The sequence below is a fragment of the Danio rerio genome, chromosome 18 (assembly GCF_049306965.1).
Source record: "Danio rerio strain Tuebingen ecotype United States chromosome 18, GRCz12tu, whole genome shotgun sequence".
NCBI classification, from domain to species: domain Eukaryota; kingdom Metazoa; phylum Chordata; class Actinopteri; order Cypriniformes; family Danionidae; genus Danio; species Danio rerio.
Genome location: NC_133193.1, coordinates 21,228,007 through 21,251,847, shown reverse-complemented (window position 1 = coordinate 21,251,847; position 23,841 = coordinate 21,228,007). Strand labels below are relative to the sequence as shown.

General features: G+C 34.6%; 1 protein-coding gene across 23 annotated transcripts in view; it reads right to left on the bottom strand.

Annotated features, from left to right (window-relative positions):
• iqch (IQ motif containing H) overlaps positions 1 to 23,841 on the bottom strand; it is a 62,613-nt gene that overhangs the window by 18,462 nt on the left and 20,310 nt on the right. For 9 of the 23 annotated variants that reach the window (XM_073929394.1, XM_073929395.1, XM_073929396.1 and 6 more), the window contains exons 13-16: positions 21,729 to 22,001; positions 21,457 to 21,645; positions 9,594 to 9,714; positions 5,769 to 6,055 (exon numbers count right to left, since the gene is read on the bottom strand). In XM_073929394.1, coding sequence (XP_073785495.1) covers positions 5,769 to 6,055; positions 9,594 to 9,714; positions 21,457 to 21,645; positions 21,729 to 22,001 — 870 coding nt within the window. Of the gene's footprint in view, positions 1 to 5,410; positions 5,562 to 5,700; positions 6,056 to 9,593; positions 9,715 to 18,302; positions 18,450 to 21,456; positions 21,646 to 21,728; positions 22,002 to 23,841 lie in introns of those variants that run through there. The other 14 variants (XR_012393754.1, XR_012393755.1, XR_012393760.1 and 11 more) reach the window with 7 other exon arrangements.

The following is a 23,841-nucleotide window of genomic DNA, read 5'->3' as shown; positions in this document are numbered from 1 at the left end:
GTAACCTTAAAAATGATGAAGCTTCATGAGGTCTAAATTAACATCCAAATTAACTATTTACAACCTTACTACATTAGCTTACAAAGTCCAAAGAAAGGGGTAAAAACTTACATAAAATGCACATTGCACTTAAAAAAGGATGCCTAAAATCAACTTAGTGTAGTGTCTACTCAGTGTCATATGCCCTTTTTTCAAACATACTGATGATATAAATCCAAAATCAAACAAAAGGGGCTACAGGCATAGCTAATGTGTCAGTGCTCTTTGAAAAAGGATTCATAAATCCCAAATATCTGAGGTGCTGTTTTTAAAGAATAGCCATTATTACAAATTGTTATATCCAAAAGTATTAATAGTCAAAAAGGGTCATTGAGAGTGTCCAAGTGGCCTTTTTTAAGGAGCGAATAGACAATCCTTTGGATAAACATGCCGAGTACGCACACAACATCATAAGAACTTAATATTAGGTTAGATTTAGGTCATGACGTCAGGTAACCAAAATTCAATGTCTAGCCAGCGTCTACAGACAATGTTATTTTGACATCCAATAATGACGTCAAAATGCGTTGACACATATTGGAAAGTGACCAAAATCCAACATCTGATAGATGTCATAGTGGTAACGTCCACACAACATCAAGGTGTAACATGATTAGACGTTGATATTTGATTGATTTCAGGTTGATTTTAGATTGGACATTGGCGTTGACCTGATGTTCCAAACAAAATCCAACGTCCCCACATATTGACGTCCTGTGCCTGCAGGGTGTATAAAACACTAATGTTCTAAGGTACTGTTATCAAAATAGATAATTTGGCTTGGTAAAACTTCAAGCTTTGATTCAATTGTCTTTTCAAACTAATACCTCTTAATTATAGTCTTCTGCAGGCATTAGTTAAGATTAGTTAAGGCATTTTTAGTGTGTCTTAAGTTTAATTACTTAATACCAATAACATTTACAGTGATTCTAACTATTAAAGAATAAACCTTAGTGTGTCAAAATGGTTAAAAAATAGCATGCAATTTACGTTGTGTATGCATTTTTTTAGGCATTTAAGCACATTTTACAGGAATGCTATAAGGTCAACAAAGGCTTTTTAATTTTCACTTTTCGAGTTATGATTGTGTTGTTTATATTTATGATATGTCATAGATTTTGTAATCAAATTGGAGAACTTGGAAAATGTACATCTTGTATGGCAGGGGTGTCCAATCTTGGTTCTTTAGGGCCGGTGTCCTGGAGAGTTTAGCTCCAACCCTAATCAAACACACCTGAATCAGCTAATCAAGCACTTTCTAGATATACTAGAAACTTCCTTGCAGGTGTGTTGAAGCAAGTTGGAGCTAAACTCTGCAGGACACCGGCCCTCCAGGATCGAGTTTGGACACCCCTGTTGTATGGTCTCTGTATTTTGATTGTATGATGTATAATGCTAAACGAGGAATGAGCAGGAGAATGACTGCTAATCAAAAACAGCACCATTAAATATTAACGATTGTATAGTATACTATACGCTTCTTAATTGTCTGTGTATTCTTTTCTTAGTACAACGAAACCCATATTCCACGTTAGGGTGTACCTTAACCGAGTTTAGTGTTCGTCTTTTACTACAACATGTTCTATATATTATAATAGTTTAATTAAGTTCGTAGAGTCATGAAAACAAATCTTGTTAATTTATCTACATGTCTACTTCAGGCATCACATTTGGCTAGTAGCTCAAAACACCCATCAGATTATTTATTACACCTTTTTAAATCTTGGAAGTTTGAGCTGTTGAGACATTGTAGCTGTTTTTGTTGCCTGTGCCTTTAATGCATATAAGCTAGTTCTCCCCACCCACCGTTCCCATGTGCATGTCAAAGTCATGGCCTAAACATATATAAACAGCACAGTGACAGACAAGAATGAAGCAGATCTCCCTAGTAAGAACTCTTCCAACTGCTATTTGATATAATCGTTGTGGAGTTAGTAAAATTTTTGCAACGAGTCACACACAATGTCGTCATAAAGTTCCACGCACATAAACAGGGCTTAATTTGTGCACGAAAACGCCGGATCCGGAACCTCTGAAATCTGATCTGGCACCTCTTTTTACCAATCCCCCTCCTCAACCATCTTCCTTCGCCGTCCGCTGTTCACTGTCACTTTTCCACGACTCCCCAAGCCTCTTCACTTTCGTCCGCGACACCCTTCCGCTATCCAACGCCCCGCACCTTAACCATGCCTACAATTAAGTCCGCGACAACCTAGTATCACCGAACCGTGATTGAAGCATATTCTTTTATAATAGTACTGTCACTATGTGGCTGTAGTGTTGAATTATGTTTTCAATTTTAAAAATGCTTTAAACTTGTAAAAGTTGTTCTTGATTACATTTGATGTACATTTGATTCTCTATACGAAAGTGTAGTGACAAATAAAGGCTTGATTGATTGATTGATTGATGATGAATGATGATTACAGACACCTGAACAGATCTTTTAATCCCAGTTGCTTTGTGCACGTCCTTACTAGTGGATATGATTATACGCGCTACTAATTTGATGGGCAGGGAAGCCATACTCCTATGTCACATTGTGTTGGGCCTTAAAAAGTAAGTGATTTGGATTTTATTTTAAATACAGAAAAAAACAATTATTTTTATCACCCCAATATGACTGTGGACACACTATACCTGCACACAGTTCAGTACAAACAGCTTACAAAAGATGATTTTTATCATACTGTTGGTGCCCTTTAAAAATACAAAAAAAGTAGTTTTTTTGCTAGGAATATTATTCCCTTACAAAATGGGTAGTTCACACAAACTTTTACATTCTGTCATCATTTACATTTAGGCACATAGTGGTGTGTGGTGATATCATTTGATACTAAAAACGTTTGTTTGATATTAAAAACTTAGGAAAAAATTGAAAAAATCTGCAGTATTTTAATGTGATCTGTTCATGACAAATAATGTGGTGTTTTTAATTTTTTTAGTAATTGCCGCTGTATAATGATCACTCACTATTGGTGTTATTAATAGTTTGTAATAACATCAAAGTTGAATAAAAATCCTGCTTTTAAACTCTTACGTTTTAGGATTTTGGATAAATAGAAAGTCCAAAATAAAATATCTGATAAAAACTACCAAAATATTTACATTATAATGAAATTGTACAAGTGAATAAGAATCAGCTACTATTTGACCAAATTATAAAAGAGTTAAGTTTTCCAGTGGCATAATGTTGAGGAAAATCTTGCAAATAACCAAGCCAAAATCTTCTATATAGCTTTCTATTTCTTTGCGTACTTCTGCAGTAATTTACAAGAGAAAGCCGTGCAGTGTTTAATCTGCCTTCGACAGTGACCAAGAACCCCAGTGTCACTCCAGCCTGACCTCCTGTCTGACACCAGCGCATAGCAAGTGTGTTGTAAGGTCAGAGGGCAAGGCCTTAAAAGGGGAATTAGTTTATTGACACAATCAGACCTGACAGTTTATTAGATAGCCTTTTGGCACATTGGCCCTTGGTCATTCTCTCATCTGTACAGCTCCTGAGCGGAACCTATAGGACTGATCTTATAACATCTCAATAAGAGCCCCGGACCAGTAGATTGAACTTTCACACTATCCATATATTTAGAGGTTAAAGGAGTAATATGGCTATGACAGATCTGTGCCACGTGTCAGATCCCATTTCATTCTCAACAGCTTCTTAACATGGCAACTTCTGTTTTCATAGAGCTGTAAAACACACCGCTGACATTTAAGGGTCAATTTGCTTTTGAGAGAGCTTGTTTGATGAAAGATAGATGGAGCTGAGTGATTCCATTGTTCCGGTAGCTGAAAAGGTAGTGCATAGTGCTAGCAATACTAACGTTGTGGGTTTGATTAGAAAACAATATTGATATATATTATTATAAACAGAAAACATATAACTGCATAAAGTAAGTTGAGTAAATGGTAAACATTATATTTAAAGCATTATCTTGCCCCATATACTTATATATCAATGGAAATGTCATACAAATGTAGACATCAAAAACATCTATTTTCATATTTGTTTAGTTATGACTGTATAAATACAGTTTTTACATATAAAATTATATAAAACTGCATTTATTACTCATTCATTCATTTTCTTTCCGGCTTAGTCCCTTTATTAATCCAGGGTCGCCACAGTGGAATGAACCGCCAACTTATCTAGCACACGTTTTATGCAGCGGATGCCCTTCAGGCTGCAACCCCTCCCTGGGAAACATCCATACACACTCAAACACTTCAGACAATTTACTCACTATAAATAACTAGGGTTTTCCACTTCAGTCATTTTTTGTCTTGAGGAATAACTTCTTCCACCCCTACTCCTCCCCTTCTACTAGGGTGGCACGGTGGCCTAGTGGTTAGCACTGTTGCCTCACAGCAAGAACGCCACTGATTCAACCCCTCCTGGACCAGTCAGCATTTCTGTGCAAAGTTTGCTTGTTCTCCCCGTACTCGTGTAGGTTTTCCCTGTGTTCCCCGGTTTCCTCCCACAATCCAAAGACATACATTATAGGTAAATTAACTAATCCAAAGTGGCATCATAAGACTAACTCTTAGCCAGCTATATCTTTCGGCTATTCCTAAAACGTTCACAAGCAAATGAGTTCTCAAGACCTACCTGAGCTCAAACTCCCCTCTCGCCCTTCAAAGGGGAGGGGGCCCTGGGCTGGAGGATACTCTGAGCTCAGGGCTCTCTCCCTAAACACCATGCCAAACACGCTTTATTATCAATCATCAGCTAAGTGTGAACTCTTAAAAACTGTAAATTTTAAAGTCTAAAAAATATTTATTCAGACTTTTTACATATTTACAGTACATACACTGATTTGAAATTTTGTATTTAATTTACGTACATTTGAAAATCAACCCAGGCTCATTATGGATACGTACCCCTGTACACATTTCGGGTAACTGCGAAATATGTCCCAGGAGGAACATTTCTGCAGTTTTTGTTTTCACGACTCCACGAGAGGCCACTGTATATGCTTTTTGAGATCTTAAATTTCTCTTGTGAGTGACATTTTAACCAGCTCTTCTTGTAAAAATCCACCAAAAGCCGCTGTCGACTGACTGACTGACTGACTGACCGACCGATAACCCCACCCACCCCCTTCCCAAAACCCAACCGATAGTGTTGTTAAAAGCAATCCAGAAAAAGAAAAGCCACCTGATTTTTAGCACGTTTTCAGATCTCACCACGTTCTAACCATGTTATTTACTTGTTAATTATTTACTTGGCCTGCTTTCTGGAACTGTTCTTCGCCAGACTTAAACCCTGCAGTCGCAGTCAACTACGCTCTGCATTAAGTCCGCCAATGTAAGCAGCGAGCCACTGGGCAAACTGGTAACAGCGGAAAGCCATCCACACAGAGGTAAGTGGTCAGCTGGTTGCACGAAAAAAACAGAAGCCGTCGGTGGCGTCATGCTGTCCTGTAGTGTTTGTTTGAAAGATGAAATGTAGCCATACATACCACTGGCTCCATAATTTGTGTTCTCCAGAAATGTATACGGGGTACATATTCACAATGAGCCTGTGTTGTTTAAAATAAAATTCATGTAATGTAAAAGTTAAATTACAGTATAAGCAGCCTAACTTTAAACATATTAATGCATCCTTCTTGAACAAACATATTCTTACTTTAAATCTTACTGACCAAACTTTGGCAACAATAGTGTAAATATAGTTTGTTTTATTTTGAGAAGGGTTTCAAAGACTAAGTACTGTGCTGGCCTCTAACCTGCTGCTCCAGGTTGTTGGGATCCAGGAAAGTGACCAGATCTAAAGAGATGTGGCCCATGATGGAGCGCTGCTGACAGGCCTGACCCACACGAGTGCAGACGGAGTGCAGGACTTCAGGGCAGATGGAGGTCTGTGGTACAGTGCAGCCCAACACCTCCAAGCCACTAGGCCCACGCAGCTGATCTCCACAGGACAGCATGAGCACATCTCCGCCTGGCTCCAACAGAAGATCCACCGCCAGACACGTCAAACTCTGTGAAGGAGGAAAGGCTTCTATCACTCCTCCTAAAGGAAGAAGATGAATATGAATAACGAAAGTGAGATTAAGTTTTGATGGTATTTTTTAGACATCATATTAACAAATAAACCAATGACTGCTGTTTGACATGTTATGTACTATAGGCATAGGTTCAGTTTTTCACTGCACGTTACACAGCTCTCTTCAGTTCAGTTTGCTTGGCTCAGTTTGCATTTCCACTGCAGTTTAGAATCGCTTGAAGTGGGTGAGATTATTGCTACAGTTGGGCCAACTTTGCTGGCATGACTTTCTGAAAAACTTTCAGGTCATCCGCTCATCTGCTACCAATGAGAGAAACCTTTTGTACTAACCACAATGCTGCCCTTTCAGCTTTAATTTTCTTACAATGGTATAAAATAGTTTGGAATTATTTACAAAGGCGGCAACATTAAACTCCAAAAATATAAAACTATTACATTTAAATGTATTTTAATTTATTGACCCAGATGATTTTGTTGTTTGGCTAAGCCCCCATTTAAATTGATATTTTGATTTAAAAAAATAGTTTAGTCATGCGAAAAACAGTACAGCAGTATTTATTTGGTGTCTTGTGTTGGAAATCTAATTGATTAATTGATTAATTAATCTAACACTGGTAGCAATGATGGTAGTGAAAATTCTAGTTTGGACTAATCAGTGATCAGTAGTTTAATACAGGTATAGCTTGCATGGAACCTCACCTGAGGTAAAATGGGTGCTATTTATGGAATGAAGTAAAAAAAAAGCAATCATTATACAGTTTTGAGTTGTGTTATTGGGCCTTGCTTTCTACTCTCAAAAGATTTGATGGTGCAGACTTCAACGTTTTGCATAGCCAGACCTCAGAATGACAAGTAAAGGTCTGGGAACTTTGGCTGCTTTTAATGGTCAAGAACTGCCCATGATGCTAGGTTAATCAACCATTAATGTTTCATTTTGTACTGGATCATGTTTAAGGGTATGAAAATATCTGCATGATCTACAGGCAGATATGCAATTAGGGCATCATTCACTCATGAATGCCTTAAAAAGTTTTTAGCAACAATGCATTAATACCCTAACTGATCTGTTTTTTTTTTTTTTCGGTTTCGGTTCTTATTTCAGTTACTCTTTTCAACATAAAGATCATTCAGATTGAGGCTAAAGTACCCATTATTTTTCTTTGTTTTATAAAAGCAAATGGTTTTGTTGTATTTGTGAGTCAAGAGTAAACCTTTTATGGTTTTGAGTGATGTTTTCATCCTAGCAAGTAATTCTGAATAACTGATCAAAAGACAACATGTCCAACCACTGTCTGCATCTATTGTATTTTAGCCTGCATATGCAGTGATGTGAGGCGGCAAACATTTGAAATCTTGGTAGGGTTGCACCAGCTGTTCGTAAGTTCGTTCTTAAACTGGAACTTAAGGTCGACACTAGGGGCTTAATAATTACTAGCTAGTTTGTAACTAAATTTGTTCTCACTTCGGTTGCACCACATGTTCTTAAGGCAAACCGTAGTTAGTAGGTCATAACCTCTCAGTAAAGTCATATGTAGTCACGTGTAGTTGTATTGACGTAATATCCAATAAAAAGCTTTAAATCGTTAAACTGGTTTAAAATTCTGCAACTAATGCATCTATATACATCTATCCAATGAAAATTAAATTAAAAATCAAATTTTTATAGTACATTAAATTACAGTCAGTCACTAAAAGCAGACGACGCACACACCTGCATCACGAGCCGTGAATGCATGCAAAATACACATGAAGTTCTCAAAGATTAAACTTTATTTTATATTCTACACATGAAAGAGAAAAGAATGAAGAAATAAAGAAATTCTTGTTTTTAATGATGGATACAATTAACACAAAACACTCTTTAAAAACATAATGAAACTCTTCTTTCACAACCCGAAGAAAATGCGAGATTTGGAAGGAAAATAAGGACGTAAGTAGAGGGAGATCTTTCTGCATTATCATCACGAGCTACTTTATGTACACTAATCTCGCTGTCATAGCTTTTCTACCGTTATACAAGGAGGGATGCTGCCGTAAATATTGAGTTGGAATGTAGCGTAAAGTTTAAACTAAGTTTAGTGGTGCAACACTAAAATATTTAGTAGTGCGTAAATTGTAACTTTGTTTCCCTTTAAGTCACAACTAGGCTACGTTTTAATTTAGGCACTGTTGGTGCAACCAGCTCCTGATCTTTAAAAAAATCCTTAAATGATGACAAATTGTCAGCTAAATAGTTTGCCACACCAGTCAAACAAGTTAAAAGAACACTTTTATATTACCTTTAAATGCTTCAAGGACACACTTGGACATCCTTTAAACATATGATGTGAATCTCGGATAGTGACGAATGCTGTATTTACTATAACTCTATCAGTGAGCATTGTCATTGATGTAAACATAACAGTTTTGTTAATTCAATCAACTGGTTAAGATGCTGCACATTTGATTGCTGGAAATCATGTTTAAAACAATTACAGGAAGACTTTAAATCTACTGAAGTGTTTTGACAAAAACGTGCACCATATGCATTAGACATTTAGCCACAGGTCCATGTGCTGTTTGGTATGATGTTTAGAGAAACATTAATGCTACACTATCACAAATTGATATTTATTGACACTTTTAGTACATTTGAAACAATATTTAAGAAATTATCTAAGGGCTCAGCAAAATTGAGTACACCCCATTATGAAAATGAATATTTTGATCAATTTCTCAGTGAATATATGCAATGTGTTTTGGTGCATTTAAACAAAACTGATTTATTGAACAGATACATTTATTAAAATAATATTTTATTCACCAAGCATATTCAGAAGTTGAAAGATAATACAATTAAATTCAACAAATTACAACCTACAAAATTTAAAATAAATATTTCAATTTTTGCTTCTCTTGATTTTTCCTCTTTTTAAAATTTGTATTTAATATTTTTCTAAAACATGGGTATATTAGTTTTTGGACTGTTATCTTAAGTTATTTTGTTAGATAAGCTCCAGATTTGGCTTCAGAACTGACTAATATGATGTTTATGCACAAATGCAAATATTTTACTGTATAGCTTCCTATTAAAAATATAAATTTATGAGAGAGATTTGTAAGGGATTTACTTATATATACTGAGCACGGTATTTATATGTTGAAATTAATCAGTTAAAAGTACTGCCTGCACGTTAACGGGTTTGGTACCATAATTTATATGACCAATTTAGGCAATAAAACATTTTAAGCCATAAAAAAATTATTGCATTGTTAAACTTTTCAACATCTAAAGTTGGAGTGGGTCCTATAAAGCGACCCATTAATCACATGGGATTTGTTTTACATTTTACATACACTTATTTCTTCCTTTACATTTAACCTTTCTATTATTTATTTATGTATTTATTTATTTGTTATTATTATTATTATTGTTATTATTATTATTATTATTATTATTATTATTGTTATTATTATTATTATTATTATTATTATTATTATTATTATTATTATTATTATTATTATTATTTAGTGAGAGGATCTTTGCAAAATTTATTAAAACTACCTTCTTTGAGGAAGTGTTCAAGGAAGCAGGCCCATGTTTTGTAGCAGGATGTGTTTGCCAGCCTGGCGTAAGATGCCAAAAGATGAGGAACTTCCTCTAAAAACTTGATCATCACAGAATCCTGCAACAAAGTGAAAAATAAAGCACAGTCAGCCATACTGCAATAATTATTCAAGAAATCATTTGCTTTGAACAAATCAGAAGCGTTGACCAGCCTCTTTGGCTGATGTAAATAAAAACATAAAGCTGCATAGAGCCCATACCCCTGATGAAGCAGTAACTACTGAAGTGTGTCTTAATTTGACAAGCCTTACAAAAGCACAGAAGGTGGTTGTGTATGGGGGTGGGTGAGGGTTTGATTGACAGCCTGCTGCCTCGCCATCACAGTAGTCTAATAGCTTTAACTGAAGGCAGTAGTAACTGCACCTGTCCCCAATACAGACTGACACATGCTGGCAGATAAATACCTATGCAAGCCAATCAATAAGCAGATCAATCGGGGTCTGTTCCTAATCAATACAGCCCTTGTTTCTGTAACTAGAAAACAGCATAATGGCTTTGACACTTAATTATGTGGTTAATTGCAATGTTTGACTTTTCGTGAATGCCTCTTAAAACCTGTTGGTTAGTACGAGAAAGAATTTCACCTTAAGGACCTCTCAAAAGTGAGATGAATGGACAGAGCTCTTACGGACTGACACGCCACAAGCGCATAAGTGCATAGTGTACGCATAGAAAGCAGATTCTGACTAAGCATAACACAAAAGGGTAAAAAATGTTTTTGGTGGTAAACTATTTAATAAAATGTCTTTTTTATTGTAAGCGCATGAACCAAGTCAATAGGTCCTGTTTTACAACCTTGAGAAGTGGAGGTTGTGCTCTAGAACATTGTGTTTTATCTTCATAAAGTCTTTATCCTTTTCAAGCACATTTATAATGTTCAAACAAATGCCACCGCTGACATCACTGAGGAAGTTGTCTTAAAACGGGAAGACACAATGCTGTTGATATTCAAGTCATGAAACAGCCATCATCATATTCAAGTACCAGAAGAGCCAGGGTCAATCGCTGCGCAGTGATTTCACCCCCGACACAAGCCATAAAGCACACAATGGTGCGGCAAAAAATGTAAGGAAACGGCCTTCGTTCCCCGCGAAAGAGCAGGCGAGCTCGGAGAATTTGCCCATGCACTTCACACGAACAGCAGGGAGGGAAGGAAAGCGAGAGGGAATCATTTTTGCCATTCTTTATTTGGACTTAAACTGAGAGCTGTACTGTGAGAGAGGATTCGGGCCTTGCTTGGCTTCCACATAAAGATGAGCTATTTGAAAATAGATAAATAAAACAGACATCTCCTGCGTGCTTTGATTGCTGTTTGATCTTGACATTAGGAGAAGCGACACTGAGCTTGTGAGCATATTCAACAGCACCACCTCCAAAAACAGAAGCTCTTTCCAAGCTTTCCTTAGGGGACAGTTCACTTCCAAACAAATATTCTGCCTTTCTTTGTGTCTTCAAGGGCACTTAAATTACCTCTTTTTGTGTCACCAGAATGTGCCTGTAAAGTTTCAGCTCAAATGATTATTTATTATATCTTACAGAATATTGGAATTTTATGCTCTGAACACAATGTAGCTGTTTTTGTTGCCTGTGCCTTTACTGCTAGTTCTGCCCGTCTACCATTTCCATGTGGGTCACCTTGGCTGTGCCAGATAAACAGCACAGTGACAGACATGAAGGAAGCAGATCTTACGTAACGTTTGTGAGAAATACTACTGTAAAAACTTTCCCAATCATTATTATTTGATGTATTTCTTGTGGAGTAAATGAGTCACACACAATGTCGCTCATGCACATACACACAGACCTACACACACAGCGGACACACACAGTATGCGTGTTTAACTTTGCATGGCAAATGTGACATACACTGCTGTATGGACATCCGTTATGGTAATGAACAAAAAAAAAAAACTGATTTAACATCCACAAACCAGGATTGAAGCATCTTTTTCTATAAATGTACCAACATGGTTAAATCGCTGTAATTCATTACAAATATGTTTTAAAAACACTTTAAACTTGTAGAACTCATTCTTGATTAAATTTGATGGTGACTGATGATCACAGAGAGCTGAACAGATCTTTTATTTCCAGTTGCTTTGTGCACGTCCTGTCTTGTTGATATGATTATACACGTTACAGCGTAGACATTAATACATGGCTGTCAATCAATTTGGTGGGTGGGGAAACCTACATCACATTGCGGTAGGGCTCAACATGGGATTTGGATCCGATTTCAGGATATGTCAGAAAATTAAAAAAAGAGACTTATTGTCTTTACATCACTCCAATATGACCGTGAACACACTATACCCAGACACAGTTCTGTCCAAACAGCTTACAAAAGATGATTTTCATCATAGGTGCCCCTTAACAAACCAGTCTTTGCTTTGTGGAACACAAAAGTACGCATGAAAAATGTCAGTTAAATTTTTTTCGTTTTTTATTCAAGTCCTATTTTAAACCCCATTAACTTTCATTATTTTGACAGGTGAAACATTTTGTTAAAAATCAAAAGCAAGGCCCAATCCCAATTCTACCCCTTAGCCTTTCCCCTTACCCCTACCCCTCGTTTTGTGCGTGCACGCCAAGGGGTAGGGGCGTCCCAAATCTCTTTAGCTTTGAGGCATTAGGGGGTAAGGGGAAGGGGTGAATAACCTTTCGAATGAAAATGTTTAGAACCACTCTAAACAAGGGGTAAGAAAATTTCCCACACCTGCCACAACGGCAGTATTGCTGAACCTGGAAGTAAGGAGATCCACAAATTAGTATTTTTTGTCATTATTACGATTTTTTTACGACAAACAAACACGTTTTAATATATTCATAACCGCATTCATGTTTTACCATCATGCTTTTAAGAAAAACACTAAATTTCGCAATTTATAACCCCTATTAACAACTCCTGTACAGCAGTCTCACAACATTCTGACACTCGAATAGCCTGTCAGTAATGTCTAGAGGCTGGGAATGAGCTTTTTACAGTGTCTGGTATAATGTTAATGTTGTTTTTGGTGTGTTTACATTGATGAATATGGCCACTGTGTAAATACACAGTGCAGTTACGATTTTGGGATTGTGCCCAAATATCATTTATCATCCTACAATCTTAAGTATTAGATTTTTTCCATGTAATGCACATCTGTCAGGTCTAATGTTGTTTGAACCCCATTAACTTTCATTTAATAATCCAAAACAGGTTAAACATTTTTATAATTTTACAAATTATTCATACACTCTTGAGAATATTATTACTTCTTCAAACATTCTTTATAACATTACAAAATCTTCTTGGATCTGTGAAACAAATATTTTTGTGTCTATAGTTTAGATCTAAATAATATCTTAGTTGTTTTGCCTATTCAATAAGTCAGGCAAGTACAGTATTGTTTTCTACTTTCATTATTTACTATGAAATCAATATATGAAAATTAACTAGAAGTCTTTGTTCTATGAAACTAAATTCTAAATATAATTTTTGTCAAGTCAAATATCCACACTAACTTTCATTCTATTACAAAGCAGCTTTTGTTATGTGGAACATAAAAAAAGTTTATCCTAAAAAGTGTTTACATTTTAATTTACACTATAAAAGCCAATACTGTTGGAATAATTAATCATTTCCATGCGTGTTCAATAAAAAGTTCAGGAGAAGATTTTCTTTAATGTCAAAAACATTAGTAATTTATGGGATACATTGAATAATTTGATTCACAGAATTCTGATATTCTCAGCGCAATGCAAGAATTACATTCAGGAGGTGCGCAACCACTTTCATTTCCTGACTTCAACTTTTATTGGCAGCTGATATTAACAGTTGGAGTTTAGTGAAAATCGTCACTTGTCAATCATTCTCAAGTCCTCCATTGGCCGCACCCATACAGTACGTCCTCTTTTTCTACGAATTCTCTGCACAGCATTAAAAGCATAATACTTTCTCTACTGCACATATTCTGTGTTCAGTTTCAAAACATCTCTGCTAACAGGAAGTTTAGCTACAAAGCTCAAATTAATTTAAGACAACCAGGCCTTTGCATTTCTATCAGCTTCATCTACTTCTGCAAAAATGCTTCATTAGTATGAAAAGCATATCACACTCAACAGAAGAAGTTCAGTAAATATATTACCTATAAGCAATACAAATACAATTGTTTAATGAAAAGAAAAAGAGACAAAAATAATAAAAAATATATAAAACATAAGCTGGATAAGTTGGCGATTCATTCTGCTGTGGCAACCCCAGATTAATAAAGGGACTAAGCCAAAAAGAAAATGAATGAATAAATATTCCATTTCACAACAATACTACTGTAGGTCTATATCAGAGATGGCCAAAGTTGAGCCTGCAGGCCAAAGTTGGACCAGGCCAACCCTTGATTTAAACCACCATCCCATCTGAGAAGAGTGGACGAATTATGGAGCGAATATCTAAAACAGAGATTGTCATTTCAAATTTAATGTAATGTTTTGCTTGTTTTGTAATTTCTTTTGTTTTGAAAATGAATATGAAAGACGGATAGAGGACAATGGGGGTTGCAGTTTAGAGTATTCAGCATTGAACTCCATTGTGTTATTAATAGAATTGTTGAGGTTTTTAACTGTAATAAATTCATTATATATATATATTTTAAATGTACTGCATTAGTTAATATAATTTAAAGCAATGTTTTCTAGTTATTTTAACATGTTAGGAAATAAATTAGGAATTTACTCATGGTAATTTTTATGTAATAGAGTTTGGTATATTTACCTTCGACCCACAGCCTGCTGGCAAGTTTGGTTTTTGGCCCTTCATAACAAAAAGTTTGGGCACCCCTGGTCTATACTATGAAAATCAGTGAGGTCTTTTTTTCAGATGCTGATTCATTAACTTTCATTACTTGAACAGAAACCGATAAAAATATATTTAAAATATATGTTTTGTTTGTGCATTTTCATTTCAGATATAACTTTCTGATATTCCATTTTGAGGGATGTAAACAGTAACAATGCATTTCCTGTTTTACATTTTTAATTTCCATAGCTTTCGAGAATTCAAAAAAAGCTGCATATTGATAAACAGTCCAATGGCAGGTGTTTTGATGTACTGTAAAGTTATGATTGAGCTGCCTCTTGTTACAGTTATGAAATAGTTTGACAACATGCAGGAAATTTTCATGAGCCAATGACATTGCCACATTGAAATAGTCTATACATTCAACATTAGACATACCAGCAAATCCTGCACAAACATTAAATGCTAATATCAGGTAAATTGACATTTTGAATGGCTTTTGAAAATAAAGCCTACATAATATAAACATATTTGCGGATTACTTCGCAAATGCAACATTAACCAAAGAGGAATACGGAAAGTGTCATTACGTTCAAAATCCAATAAAATAAACGTGTCACGACACGTAATCCCACATGCATTGAATAAAATAAGTAGGAGACAATCTGTCTATCTGCTGATGCTATTAGTATAATGCTCCCTCGTGTCTAATGACCCGTGCGCTGGCAGAACGTGCATGTTTGTAATGTGTAAAGTGTAGCGTGTTCGGGTCCACCCAGCCGTTGAATGGAGCGAGATCTGCATGTCTTTAAACCATCATCTCTGAATAGCTGTAAGGTTTGCCCCAGGCTAAAAAAACACCCCTCGGGCCTCCCAAACACACAGCCTTTCTTTACACTGCCTCCAGGTTTGTTTTCACACTTATCTCTGTGCCCTTTTCCTCTATAGGACCACATGGGTTCTGGTATTCTGCCGTCTGCTTTAGAAAAGGCTTCTTGCACAATCAATAATTAAACAATGCACATGCAGTAAATAGGGTAAATAGAAGGGGGAGTCCAACACCATCCTGAGCTTGGCAGGGGGAAATTAAAGGATGCATTATACTGAAAGAAAGCTCCCTTGAGAGGCAAACCAGCATTTAAACTCTCATGACTTATAACTAAAGCCAAACGCAAAACTTATGTTAAGCCACTGCACTGATAATTGTGGTCTGATAATTATATTATGTATCTCCAAGGATGTCGGCCTCCGAATGCATGTTTTAAAAATTTCATTAGACATATTATTGCATACTAATTTTTCTACTTAACTGATAAATAATGCAATTAGTTTTTTATTATTATACACTGCAATTAAAACTGATATATCTGCTTTACAATATTTATGAATTTATTAACCTAGGGACGTAAGCCCTAATAGACCACTAAATGTTAAGAGACTTAGTTGAATAAATTTTTACTGGGTGGTTGTTGCAGAAAAAAAACAATCATACTCTGGAAGTGGTAAAAACACACCACTTTGAAAGGATAAAAGATTAAAATGGAAATTTTTTAATGCAAAATATAGCCAATATTATACCTTTAATTTGCTGCTCTATATTTAACCTAATTATGTTTTAAACATTTTAAGGCTATGTTATTTATTTTTCTTAAGAACTGAAACTGAATCTTGTATTCAACGTTTATGTTTGCTGCTTCCACTTATGGTTTTGTTAAACGTCTTAGTTTATTCTAAATTAATTTTGCTATGGTTTATATCTATATCTTGCACTTTAAAATATTTTTTAAGCTATTGGTTTTGGGGTGATGTTTATAGATCTGTTTATTTTTTGTACTAATATTCTTGTTTGGTATAAATATTTAATTGTTTCATTGAATCATTATTTGATTCATTGTTCATTTCACTTAAACTATAGATTTTTCACACAAGTTGTATCCAATTGTTGCTCTACCTTATAATTTTTAAATCCTCTTTGCTGTTTTTTTTTAATCCCCAAACATATATGATTATAACCCTAAAAGGCCTATTATTATGACTCATTATGCTCTAAATTTCATTTATTCATGTTTAAAACATTTTAAAGCTATACTATTTAATTTGCTTGGGAACCTCTGACTGAAACTGAATTTTGATTTTTTTTTGCACTTATGGTTTTGCAACTTATACATATATATATATATATATATATATATATATATATATATATATATATATATATATATATATATATATATATATATATATATATACATACACACACACACACACACACACACACACACACATATACACATACATATACACACACATATACATACATATATATATATATATATATATATATATATATATATATATATATATATATATATATATATATATATATATATATATATATATACATACATACATACATACATACATACATACATACATACATACATACATACATACATATATATATATATATATATATATATATATATATGCATACACACACACAAACACACACACACACACATGCACACACAAACACACACATATATATAGAGTGTATTATTGTGGTTCATTATGCTCTAAATTTCATTTATTCACGTATAAACATTTGAAGGCTATGTTATTTATTTTGCTTGGGAACGTCTGACTAAAATGCAAATTTGATTTGATCTTTTATGTTTGCTGCTTGCACTAATGATTTTGTTAAATGTTTTGGTTTACACTATATTTTACATATAGGTCTTCTTATTTTTGTACTAATTTTCTTGTTTGGTATAATTATTTCACTGTTTCAATGAATCATTATTTGATTCATTGTTAATTTCACTTAATCTTCTGCACAAAAGCTGCATGCAACTGATGCTCTTATATTTATTTTTAAAAATCCTCCTTACTGTTTTTATGCTGTACATTTCATTTATTCATATTTTAAACATTTGAAGGCTATGTTATGTATTTTGCTTTGGAACTTCTGACTGAAACTGAATCTAGTTTTTTATGTTTGCAGCTTGTACTAATGGTTTTGTTAAATGTTTAAGTTTACTCTATATTCATTTTGCTTATGGTTTTTGGATTTGAAAAAAAATTGGTTTTAAGCTATAGGTTTTTGGGTGGTGAATTTTTGTACTGTTTTGTTTGGTATAATTAATTCATTATTTTATTGGATCATTATTTGATTCATTGTTAATTTCACTTAATCTATCATTTATTTTTGCACACAAGTTGTATGCAATTGATACTCTACCTTATTTTTATTTTAAAAATATACTCGTTGCTGTTTTTTCATATAATTACAACCCTAAAAGGCCTATAATTATGATTCATAATTTTTATGTAATGTTATACAAGGTTACAGTCCTGAATCTTAAACTATTTTCCCCATATTGTACATGTTTAAGGTAATTAATTTCATAAGCATGCAATTAGTTGTGAGGCAGCCCAATAGTAATCGAGATAAAACACAATAAGCATGACAAAAAAAGGAATCAAATAGATAAATAAATCAAATGACATGCAAATACACAACATAATCGTGAGCATTTAGCAAAATTCAGACATGAGGGGTGCTACGAAACGGCGAAATTGCCCCTAAAAGAGTGAATACAGATCTGTAGAAAATGAATGACACGTTGAAATAACCTCTGTGCTCTCCATTCTGTTAGCAGAGCTTGCCATTGATTAAAAAAGGTTGAAGAGGTAGAATAAAGGCTCGTACTGGCTTCCATATGGCCCAGAAGCCCTAAGGGTGCAGGCCAGCTCATCAGGCCCCAGCTCTCTCTCCTCTCACTGGGACCCCAGCTGGTGAAGAGCCCCCCATTTAAAGCTCCTTCACCGCCATCACCATAATGGAGCTTGGCTGGGCCTCAACCGCTTACCTCTGTAATTAACAGCGCCAATGCCACCACAATTACAGCCCCAGATTCCTCTCTCGGCCTCAGTGTGAATTAGGGACTGAGCTAATAGCTTGGAGGTAGAAAACGCAGCCTCCTCTTGCCCTTGGGATAGAAGACTACAAAAAGAGACTGGAATAAAACAAATAAATGAATAAAAGCTAGGTTTGCACACAAAGTCGTGCATGATGATAACCCTGTAATTAGCTAACACAAAGCTCACGGTGTAATGGCAAAACACGGTATTTAAATCAAGGGCCAGATTGTAAGCATTTGATTGAGGAGAGGGTTATAAACACGATTACAGGCAGATGAAACCGATGCGTTTTTATTGCAGGAGTGTTGAATACATCATATTTGAATTAGAATACATAAATATGCTAAAATTCAAATGCCTCTTTATTAATTTGCCATGAATTAGAGTCATAAGGACTCTCTAGGTAAATCATGATGATGGCATCAAAGTTCGGCCTTGGTCAGTAATGGCAGGCTTGTCATTGAGACAAGGATACATTTTGTGCAGAATATAAATTATAAAAAAAACCAGGCAAAGCGGAAATTATAATGAACAGGGCTTGTGAGTGAAGTGTAGCTGCATTTGCAAAATAAAAGAAATGGCACATTTCATTTCGCATTTACAAAACAAGCCACTTGATACTTCTGAATTGCTACTGTTGCACAATGAGCACGCACTGATACAAACTGTGTCTTTGAATGGTGGAGATATCAGAACTAAATTTTATCAACAGATTTATTTTTCTAGTTTTAAAGGCAGAAATCACTGGCATGTCCTTTGTTTTATCAAAAGCTGTAATTTTTGCTAAATGATTTGTATTACCACTATTATATTTGAGTTTTATTAAACATTCTGCAAAATTCCTAGTACTATTGAACAACTCCCGTTCTTGTCTTAGAAAAATTTTGATCCTTCAAATGTTGGCCGCTGTATATGTTAATGATTTGGACCACTATGTCAATATGTCATCTAATATCTATTGTCCTAGTTTTTCACACACAAGTAGGCACAGCCATTAGACTCTTTTTGGCTCTAGACGTCCAGTCTCATACACTTCCATTGATTTTTAGACATTAAAAACAAATCATCATGCTGCTTCATGTTGCAAATTGATAATTTATTACTATATTATTCTATTTTTTTAAATGTACAGTCATAAACATACTTCTTTGTACACTTGTTTGTCAACTGATATAGTTTGTTCCTCAAAACTGTCGCCTCTGGCTTGCTTGGTTTGTGACTTGTAGAGCTGCTCTTTGATGGATTTGCTCTTCAGTGTTTGGACTTTTAGCAGTGAAAATTAAACCACACTGAACTGAACTGAACTAAACTAAACTTAAACTCAGAAAACTGGACTGACACAGTTTCAATTTACTTAAACTTCTATGTTAAGCTGCTTTAATACAATCTACAATGTAAAAGCGCTATAGAAATTTAGATCAATTGAATTGAATTGTAGAGTCACTTCTCCAATAGGAAATGGAATAATCAGGTGATTTAACAGATAAAAATGTACTGGTTTGTGTTTTTATATCCATTAAAAAAAAAAAAAATGTAGTTTACCAAAATAAAAATTCTTTAATTATGTTTATTCATTCTCCACTCATTCCAAAACTGTTTTGGTTTCTTTCATTAAAATTATTTTTAAGAATGCTGAAACGGTAGCCATTGACTTCCGTAGTATTTGTTTTTCCTACTATGGTAGTTAATGGCTACCAGTTGCCAATATTCTTTGAAGTATCTTATTTTGTCTTCAACAGAAAACATAAATTAATAAAGGTTTGGAACAACTTTAGAGTATTTTTTTTTAATTACCATATTGAACTGTTGAATGTTTAGTTACTCAACACTTTATGCTATGTTAATTTAGCAAAATCAATCAGTTTGTCGTGACGTATGGAATACTGTTTCCGGGTCCAAGCTGCTATTCATTTAAATTGAGAAAACATTCATTTATGACCACTTTTTCAATCATATCACACATTAAAGGGATTTTTATATTAAATCCTGGTGTATGCAGTCTTTGGGATTGCTGCATCACAGACACCAATATTTGACAATTTATAAAAAAATGAATCACTTTCTGGCCATCGGATATTAGGCTTGGATATATGAGCAATATCACACAAGTAGCAGTTCGATATGGCTGTATATCGGCACTGGTGAGAGGCGTGCGTTGCCTTAGTGCCCCCACCAGTGCCGATATACAGCCGAATTGCACTGCTACTAGTGTGCTATTGCTCATATATCCAAGCCTAATTGTGTATATAAAAACAAAATCAAACCTGGAGAGTCTCAAAAACCTTTTTGTATGAGGAACTACTTTCTTCCACCTTGGATTCAAATCATAAGCTGACAGTTAAAACGGCTGAGCAAGCATCTTTTAAACTTCAGTTCTGTAGTGTCTGCTTGTTGCTGGCTGTATGTGGGCGGAGTAATACACAAAGGGTAAAGAGGCTGTATGGGTGCTGATATTAATAAAATATATCACGGCTATCAGCCAATCAGATTCGAGAACCAAACAGAACGGTTTTATACATATATAAACTGTTTTATATATATATATATATATATATATATATATATATATATATATATATATATATATATATATATATATATATATATATATATATATATATATATATATATACATATACATACATACATATATATATACATACATATATATATATATATATATATATATATACATACATATATATACATACATATATATATATATATATATGTTATATATATATATATATATATATATATATATATATATATATATATATATATATATATATATATATAAATATATTGCGATTATGATTTTCAAAAGTATTACATCACTTTGTAAACGTTTATTATTACAATTTGATGAGTTTTCCCATATAGTTTGATAGAGCGTTTGGACCCGGAAGCCGCTTCACGTGACGTTACACTTAACAAGTGGATTGCTTAAGTCTACTGCAGACTACTGACATACTGTCAAGTTTGAATGTTCATGGACCACATTTAACTTTTCTAATCTGGTGTACCGTTTACATCTATATACCCTTAGAATCAGTCGTTATTAAGGCATCTATGAATCTATATCAATGATCCCACTCTCACCTGAGACTGTGATGTTCTCCATTGTTGAGGCTCATGGCGGATAAACTCCTGTTGTGCCCATGGGCGACTTTTCAGATGGCAGACATCAACATAAGCAGTTCCCCGTCCACCCACTTCACTGTCTATCTTAAAAAGCCATCGCTGGACTTCCATGTGCTTTGCCATCAGCTGAGCTAGACCTTCATAGAGCTGCAGCAAAAAAACATATGTATTACTGCAAAGTGAGTTTTCCATATTCTCAAATGCAAGTTTCAGATGGCTGGCACTCTGACCTTTTCCAAGGTGTATATATCCCACTTTCCTGGAGGCATGTCGACTCCTGCGCTACTGAAGATTCTTTTCCCTCCAGATTTAGTGGAGTAGAGCTGGGTTACCACAGGGTCTGTGCCCAGAAGAGGAATTTGTAGCTCATCTGCCACAGCCAGGTCATCAGTGTGGGTAACACCGCTGATCATGTAGGCCTGTTTTCCCTTGATCAAATTCTTGATGCGCTTTAGAGTTCGTGGACTGTATTTCAGGAGCGAAGCTAGACATAAGTTTCGGGTCTGAAAGAGAAATATAATGCACCATTAGGAGATAAAGGGACACTAAAAGGGATAGTTTATTCAGAAATGAAGATTGAATACTATTTCCTCAATTGGTTACACAGGGTAAATGCAGGAACCCTAAAATGAATTTTAATACCTTTTTAAGACTTCTTAAACACCTTCTGAGAATATTTTGAGACCTCATCACCACTTCAAGTTCTAATCAGTGTCAAACCTTTAACTTTATAAACATTTGTTAATAAACAGTTGTAGTTAAATAAATCAATGGAGCACAACCATGCAACAGAACTCAGAAAAGCTCGGAAGAAACAAAGCTTGAAAGAATAAATTACGTGGTTGTTTTCAGCAACAGGCTTCAGCCACTGTTTAAACTCGGCTTTTTCCAAACAGGAGTACACAAACTAACATTTTCCCATTTTGTCATCTGTTTTGCTCTATGGTTTCGCTACACGTGGAGAGCATCACACCACCTTCACGTGTTTGTCGCAAATTTCATGACATCACCCGCACGGAGGAGCTTGGCCAAACACATCTCAGCCCAAACCAAGCACATGGATCATCCATTGTAGTTAATATTAGGAGGTAAATAAATATATTTATGCTTTTAAGACCTCGTAAAAACATGATTTAGAGTTTTTAATACCTTTTAAAGGCCTTACATTTCTCATAATTGATTTATCAACTGCTCATACACCCTGTTACAAACCTTTATGAGTTTCTTTATTGAAAATACTTTGAAAAAAGCTGAAAACCATTTAACAATTATAAAATGGTTTCAGTTTTTAAGTTTTTTTCAAAATATCTTCTTTTCTGTTCAGTAAGTCGAACACACTGCAAAAAAGCTTTTCTTACTAAGAGGTTGATTTTTTTTCTTGTTTCTAGTCCAAATATCTAAAAATCCTTAAATCACCATGCATTTTTAGTCAATTAAAAACATTTAACAGTTATTTCAGAAATAATATGTTAAAATTAAGGCAATATTTTCTTTTGACAAGCAAACTAGTCTGCCAATGGGGTAAGCAAAATGATGTTATTCAAAGCAAAAGCAAGACTATTTTGCTTACTCTATTGCCAAATTATTTAGCTTGTTTTAAGAAAATGTTGTCTTAATTTTGACTTACTATTTCTGAAAATAAATCAATATTTTTTACTTTACATTTTTACTTTTTAGAAAAAGCTTTGTGATTAAGGGATTTTTAGATATTTGGGGTAGAAAAAAATGTGTTTTTTTTATTATTATTTTGCTGCGCAGGTCTAAAACAAGTAAAGGGTGAGTAAATGATGACAGAATTTTCAGTTTTGGGTAAACTATCCCTTTAACCCAAAACTGAAAACTAATATTTTCGCACTTTCCATCCATTCCAAATCTGTTTGAGTTTCTTTGTTTCTGTTGAACAGTTGAACACAAATCAACATACTGTATTTTAGAAATGCTGGAAACTTCCGTGGTGTGTAAACAACATTCCATGTCCAACAATCTTTAAAATATATTTTCTGTGTTAATCAATAAAGGTTTGAGACCACTTGAGGGTGAGTAAATTAAAACAATAAGCACCAAAAAGCCATGGCTTACAGTGATTTTCTAACAGCAAAAAGGTGCTGTATACGCAGTTATAAATTCACTGCAATCCACGGCTTCACAGGACTTATTGATTTAGCTTATTGACACAGCAACACACACAGGTGTTTGGAAAGTATTTTACAACAGCTTAAAAAACAGTTCCACAAATCCAGCTTAAAAAACAGTTCTACAAACCCCCCCAAAAATGCAAAATTAATAAACTACAGAAATAAATGCCTAATTTGTAGACCTCCATAACACCCAAACATTTTGTCT